Raw genomic sequence first — 7,613 nt, 5'->3', positions numbered from 1 at the left:
ACGTACGTATGAGCCACATCTTATCTTCGATGTCAACGAGGCGGATACGTGCCTCTCGCCCTAAAGGGCTAAAATCCAAAATGGCAGATATACAAGCTCACAGTGTTTACTTGTGAGTAAACGCAGTACTTTACTTGAAGCACTGTGAGAGCTGGTAGAGCTGCTATTTTTCTCTGAATGTGCTCATCTCAGGGTAGGGATGACATGGTTAATGTTACCTTACCATACATTGACTTGGTGTGAAGTGATTCTACACCCCCCCCCCCCCCCCTTTCTTTTACAGGTTGAATCAGACCTTCCTGTTGAAGGAGTGTGTGGGTTAGCAGTAGACCCCAGAGTGGTTGGCCTCATCTATACCACCAAAATGAACAAGAAGAAAAGGTATCATTTAACCCATTCTGACCTGAGATCAGATTCTAAAAATGTCAGTCGCTCTTCGATTTTTCAAAAATAGCAGACCTACAAGCTTGTATCACGCCACTCGGTGGCGCGATATGAGCTTGTAGATCTGCTATTTTTAAATAGCTAAAGCATAACACCAAAATGGGTGCCCGGTCAGAATGGGTTAACATAACATTAACACCCATTGATTGGGGTGATAGATTGGGTTCAGATATGTACTCATTGTACTTAACATTTGGCACATTTCACATGGGACACACCCACAAAACTAGCTGTGTCGCTCATCCCACAAATGCATGTTTACAACAAATACAAACGGTACATCGGTTTAACCACATGAATCCATCCCATAGTCCTTATACTGAGGAAAACGTTCAGGAGAAATGCTGTGAGGGTGGTTAGACCTTTTACTGGGGCCCGTTCTGAATTGCAGTTTTAGAGCAGTTTTGAGATCATGTTAAAATCTCAGTATATTTTTTCTTGTTGAATTTACAAACAAAAAGTGATATGCCGTTATGTATAAAACTGAGATTTTATATAATGTCTCAGCCAGTTGCATTTAAATGAGTGTACATTTTGGATCATACTGTAAGTGTATTTCCATTGTAAGGCCTTATCAGTTTTGTTGTGTGTTGTAATCTACAGTAGTGCGCGTGGAAGCAGACCCCTCCGATACATTGCGTCCCCTCCAGAGAAGGTCATTGCAGAGGAGCCAGATAAACAACAGGTAAATCAAATCAAATCCAGTGTCCACATATATGGTCATACACACATTTGTGGACAGTAACGATAATTAGTTGTGGTGTAGACTCCATCCAGAGAGATGTTTATAGAACAACATATTTAGTGTTTGGTGCGCACAACCCTTTGGTCTTGTTGTTTAAGTATTTTTTTGTGTGTGTTTCATTTAGTCATTCGATGTGGACAAGATAGAGAAGGCCGTGGTTGAGGCACTGGCCCAGGCTGCAGAGAAAATGTCCCAGCTGGAGCACATCCACCAGGTGAGCGAGAGAGTGAACTAGGTCTGGGCCAGAAGGACAAAATCAAACATTATGTTTGACCAAATACCCCTATAGATGTTGTGAGATGAAAAAAAAGCAGTGTAAACACTGGCAGTTAAAATAGATCAACTGAATTTGAATGTTTCATAACTTATTGGGTATAGTTCCCGGTCCAGGTAAGACGTCTGAGTCTGGTGTCCGGACTGCGGTCTGCCTATTAGTGACTTCTGCTTTATAGGGCCTTTGTGATCTGTTAATTGTGGGTACAGCTAAGGGGGCCAAATAAATAAAAATAACTACTACACATATCTGCACAATATGGATATAAAAAAACATGATTACTCAACCTATTTACAAAACCTATTGGTCATCCTAAGAGCCACATTTGGCTCTTATGTTTTTATCAGATTATGGCATATGTCTGGTGCCGGTCTGGTATGCAAGAAGGCGGCCGGGAATTCCGTTTCCCTGAATGGTGAATCTATATCCTTCCAGTGGAGAGAAGTTGACTCTGTTGCATGAAGATAACCAATACCAAGGATTCGTCAGTGGTGCTACTTCCGTGCTGCATAACAGTGACATTCATTGGTACTGTCGAATCCTTGGTATCTTTATCGCTGTGTGTTCATGATCAGATGCATAACAGTGACATTCATTGGTACTGTCGAATCCTTGGTATCTTTATCGCTGTGTGTTCATGATCAGATGCGTCACAACAAGCTGTCCTGTTTTGTCATGTTCACGCTAATGAAACACTAAACAGGATTATTATTTCATGTCAACGTTCAAGTACAACTATCAGAAGATGTAACCCAGGTAAAGTAATGTGTCACTTTGCAATTTTAAAGGACAACTTTACTTTTTTTTTCTCCAACCAAGTTTCATGTTTTAGGTGGTTGTTAGAAAAAAAAAATAACACTCATCTTTTACTTTCCTGAATAACCTAAAACATGAACCTTGGTTGGAAAAAAACTAAAGTTGTTCTTTAACTAAAGTTTTCCACCTGTCAAGTCATTTCTGATACAGACACAACCTCACCCTATCCTTGTTGATATAATGCTATTTAGGTCAATGATATAATTAATTGTAGTGATATAACAATATACAAATAGCAGCCAGTCAACTTCTGGTACGATTGATGCACGACCCCCCCCCCCCCCCATTTTCTTTGTCAGCCGGTCCGTGGTAACAGAAAGGTCATGGTCCCTGGCCTGGTCTACCCTACACGATAGCAATTTGTTCTGTTGAAGCACTGTTCTTTTGTATTTGCCCTTTCTTTAGACTCTGCTGACTGGCCGGAAGGCACAGGTGACCAGGGAGCAATCACGGCTGCTGATGGAGATCGATGAAGTTATCGCAAAGGCCAAACATGTCATCTCAAAGAGGTATTATATAGTACAATAATACTAGACACTATATAACAGAACTCACGTTCTGCCTCTGTTTCGAACTTGTGAATGAGGCCCTCTCAACACACGCAGGCGACCTGTCATTCTCGTCTAGCAGAGATAAAAAGGGGTCTGGAGCTCTATATAGATAGGTATAAGTGCATGTAATTCCTCTGCCAACAGGAAGGATGCGCTGGTGTTAGAAGTGGCCAACATAGAGGCTTATTTCGTCTCTAGCAACAAGGAGGTGTGCCTGGTAGAGAAAATGATGAAGGAGCTGGAGCTTGCCATGCAGAAAGCCAGACAGTTGCAACGCTGCCCCGCTCTGGAGAGCTACCTCAACCTGGAAACGGTATGCATGGATTAAACTAAAGTCTCAGTCGCCACAACTGATTTCAGCCATTTGGATTCCATAGAAGCCAGTGTGTCTTCTGTAAAAGCATGCTGCACACCGAAAATGGCAGATCTACAAGCTCATACCACGTCGTCGCCGGCTCGCAGCACGTTGTGATGTGAGCTTGTAGATTGGCTATTTTCGGTCATTAGTTATTTTAAGATGAAAGACTGTTTGAAGTGATCAAACTCGCAATAGAAACGATACAAGTTTAGAAACATCTTCCAGAAACATGAATGGTCTCAGCAATATCATGATTTCTTCAACTTGTCGGCCTAATCATCTTTACATTTTCAGTCTTGAGAATAGTATTTTGCTTTATTCCATTTATTCCAAATGAATTAGACATGGTATGCTGCACAATCAATATAGTAATATAACTTTAACCGAGCTAAATGAATAGACCAACCTTTTTGGTAGGTAACCAATGTAATGTATCTCTTCAGGTTATTAGTCAGTTTGACTGGTAGGAAATGAGACATTTTTGGGAGATGGTGGCCTGTAAACAAAATGGGTCTGCACACATGCTGTACTTTCACTACTCTCTAGTTCCTGATTGATTTGGGCATGTGTCTCTCTCTCAGGTGTTGGAGATTTTGCAGTCACCCGTGGATGTCCAGTCTGTTGATATGACCTGTATTGCTATGGACTGTGGGCTCAGGTGAGTCATTAGAGATCATGAGAATTGTTCAGAAACTGGGTTTACATGGAGCCTGCTATTCAAAGTTTTACAATGGGATTCATGCGTTTCTTATAGTTTATTCAAAAATACAATTCCGGTTCTAAAATGTTTGAGTGTGCGCACAGACAGACAGACAGACAGACAGTGTTCATAAGTGTGCGTGTGTTCCAGCTGTGTACTCCAAGCTGACAAACTGAGCAAGTGTGTGAAGATCCATGAAGGCGAAACCAAGCGGTGAGTTCCCAAACACTCATTAGCATAATGGAGGGTATGCACATATCATCATCATCATACCCGGAAGTTATGCGGGAACGCTTACTAACTGGGTGGCAAAAACAACGTTCTGGCCCTGATAGCCCATACTGTACATCCAAACAGAAAAGTCATATCTGATTGTATTGAACAACATAAAATTACCGTATTGTCCCGAATATAAGATTACTCTGATTATAAGACGACCCCCATATTTCCATTGGGGAAAAAACGTAGTCTTATATTCAGGCCAAGAGGGTACGTTAAACTCAATGCCACTCATGCGCATATTCTCTCTTTGTGGTCCATCACATAATAGCTGGTGTGTCAATAGAACTGTGTTCTTTTTGCATAATGTGAACATATGCAAAAACATTAAAGGTATATTCAGTGATTTCACTTAATTCAAATATCACATATTTTTTTGTTTTGATGTGATAATCCTCCCTACTATAGAGTGTGCTGACCATATAAGGAGTTCCTCCCTGTCCCCAGTTAACCCCTGGGGGTCAAAAAACCTTAGGTTTCGTTTTTGACTCTCTATCCTGATTGGACGAAAGGCTGGGTCCCAAGCCAAAAAAAAAGAAAGCAGCAAATGAAAAAAAAAATAAGACTCAACTTTTACTTTCTCTAATAACCACCTAAAACATGAACCTTGGTTGAAAAAAACTAAAGTTGTCCTTTAATAAATTATTCTACATTCAATAAATCACGTCCTATATTTTTGGAATGAAGTCCCTCCCACTGTTCCTTTTCGTCAGTTTGTCAGAAGAGCAACCTCCCAGGAAGCAGGAGGCCTCCAGCAAAAAGCCCCCATTGCACAACCCCTACCCCAGGCGGAGGACTGGGAGAGAGGGTCACGGAGGTGCCACCCAAAGCCCAACACCTCGCCCCAAGCTCAGCCTCGCTCCGCAGCATGGTCCTGGTCCTGCTGATGCTGATGCTGATGCTGGGCCAGGCAAATTCGCCACAGCTAACAAACCATCAGTCTGGCCATGCCAGGCTGAGCCAGATGTGATTGTGGAGCTTATTTTGGAGGACGGAGGTAAAAAAGAGGGAGTGTATTTCTTTTAGGTTTACTTTAACCCATTCTGACCTGAGATCAGATTCTAAAAGTGTCTTCGATTTTTCAAAAATAGCAGACCTACAAGCTCGTATCGCGCCACTCGGTGGCGCGATATGAGCTTGTAGATCTGCTATTTTTCAATAGCTAAAGCACGACATGATGCTAACACCAAAATGGGTGCCCGGTCAGAATGGGTTAAATTTGTTTTTAAAGTGGGTTTGTTAGTTGTTATATATTTTTAAAGGCTTACCGGTAGTTTTAGTTTTTCAGTTTTAGTTTTTTTGCCCTCCTGCTGGACCAGTCATCCAAGGCAGGGCCATGCAGGGACATAGATATGGTCAGTAGTTGGTGGTTCGTGAATTAGTTTGCTGGTGTTTTCACTACATTTTGTTGACTTTTGGAAGCTTTCAGCTATCTGGTCGGCACTGATAAAGAGTACATTGCAGTAGGAGAAGGATATTGCAAGGTGCATGGTTTCCTTGTGTGATGTTTACAAATGTTATGCATATTTGCATCACGTAATGGAGCTGGTGTGCAATGGCCTTAAGGATGCTATATGAGCTCAAAATATGTTTTTAATTTCCTCCAGAATTGCCTCATTTGGCTGGTCATGAAGATGTGAAAGGTGAGAGCAAGAACTCTGCTCGATATGACCTAACCGTAGAATCAAAATGCAGAAAATGACAAAGAAAGGGAACAATTATAGTCACTGTTCAAAGATGATGCTTACTGTGTCAGACGTGGATCCTTCTGTTTCTTATTGCAGTTTCCCCAACCGCTCCCCCACGCACTGGTCCTGAGCTGGCCAGTAACGAATGGAAAACAAAAGGGAAAAAGAAAGCGGACAGGAATCTGCCAGGTGTGTGTGTGTGTGTGTGTGTGTGTTCAGATTCCTCATTCCATACTTGCACATATACATCATTGTTGTACCATTTGTCTTTCCTTCCGTTCTTCCAGAGCACCAATTGGTGCAGGTCATCCATGTGGTCAACCCGAACCATTTCTACGTCCGCTACTGTGCTGAGAAGAAGCAGACCAGCCTGCTGTTCGGGAAGATCTTCGACAACTGTTGTGGAGACAGGGGGCTTTTTTCTCCTAGTGATACAATTAAGACTGGTGTGTGTGTGTGTGTGTGTGTGTGTGTGTGTGTGTCCTGACAGTGGTTCCTGTCCTGGTGTGCCTTGGGATATTTGGACTATAACACATATGTTTTTATTTAATATACTATATCAGTGCTCATTTCTCAAGGCCAATTCTATATGCCCCCCATACACACACATTCAGTCAAACAAATGTTTGACTGAATGTTTATGCAAGGACAGAAACTGAATGAATATGCATGTTTCCAGGTGGTGTGGTGTTTGTGAAAACCAAGGACAGCTCTTGGTGCCGAGCTACGATATCGGAGATGATCCAGAGAAGTACTCGGGCGACGGTGACCTCATCTCCTGTCACACAGCTCTTCAGCATCAAAATCTACCTCACAGACTTTGGCGTCGTGAAGCGCATTCCATTAGCAATGTACGCACGCACACACTGTACAAAAACATTATGCACAAGACCGTAATGTATCTTGTACCTTGTCTTAACCACTAACATCAAAACCTTTTCTTCTCAACTGCTTCATCCCCACCGCTATCGCTTAAGTGAGGATGGGGTGTCTGATGAGTCCGCACTGAGGGTTGTTAATGAGCAGTTCAGGAAGGTGGAAGATTGGTTCCATGTGGAGCTGAGACGTTGGGCTCCACAAGCCATCAGATGCTCCCTCAAGGACCTTATCCCTGCTGATCTGGTAGGAACACTGACATAACAGGGTGCAACAGTTAATCAATTCACTTGACTTGCCCTCGCCTCGACGACGTTGCAGGTGCATGCAAAGGCTAAAAATATGTAATTTTTGATGGCATATTATGTAGCCATGGCATTCTATAGTCGCTATATATCGCTTTTCTGAGTACCCAAAGATGCTTTACATGGGGTCGCAAATAAAAACAACTTTATTAGGCAAAAACACTAAAGGCTAATGAATAAAATCATTACTGTGGAAAAAGTTAGCTTTCCAGATGTTCCAGTGTTTACTTAATAGTTTTAAGTTTAATTGTACTGTTGGATGGATGTTAGGTTCTTAGTCTACTTATGGTCCTAGTTGACTATTTCTATGTATTTGATGTATTACCTTGTGGTGTTCTTGCTTAATGCTAAACTAAATTGTACATTTTTAACAAATATCGATTTGAATAAAAATATATGAAAAAAACAAATTATAGCTAAATTCTCTTCAAGCTCGATGCATTCATTGTTGCATTACACTCTACCGTTGTACCAATGTTTTTTGGAACGATTTGTTGCTATATTTATAAATATAAACACGCCTCAAGATTATTTGATTACAAAAAAGTATTGCAATCAATAGAAATTCTGTCTATTT

General features: G+C 41.5%; 1 protein-coding gene across 1 annotated transcript in view; it reads left to right on the top strand.

Annotated features, from left to right (window-relative positions):
* The window catches only part of LOC310876137 (RING finger protein 17-like), a gene marked incomplete at both ends in the record, with an annotated part of 29,748 nt that overhangs the window by 2,941 nt on the left and 19,194 nt on the right, over positions 1-7,613 (top strand). Inside the window, 9 exons of the mRNA XM_083789582.1 lie at positions 1,314-1,403; positions 2,685-2,788; positions 2,975-3,143; positions 3,770-3,846; positions 4,881-5,164; positions 5,952-6,044; positions 6,143-6,253; positions 6,535-6,706; positions 6,833-6,977. Coding sequence (XP_083645708.1) covers positions 1,314-1,403; positions 2,685-2,788; positions 2,975-3,143; positions 3,770-3,846; positions 4,881-5,164; positions 5,952-6,044; positions 6,143-6,253; positions 6,535-6,706; positions 6,833-6,977 — 1,245 coding nt within the window. The remainder of the gene's footprint in view (positions 1-1,313; positions 1,404-2,684; positions 2,789-2,974; positions 3,144-3,769; positions 3,847-4,880; positions 5,165-5,951; positions 6,045-6,142; positions 6,254-6,534; positions 6,707-6,832; positions 6,978-7,613) is intronic.

Source organism: Protomyctophum parallelum (genome assembly GCF_964188405.1).
Source record: "Protomyctophum parallelum genome assembly, chromosome: 18".
Taxonomy (NCBI): domain Eukaryota; kingdom Metazoa; phylum Chordata; class Actinopteri; order Myctophiformes; family Myctophidae; genus Protomyctophum; species Protomyctophum parallelum.
The sequence above is the reverse complement of the archived record's forward strand: the minus strand, read 5'-3'. Positions and strand labels throughout refer to the sequence as shown.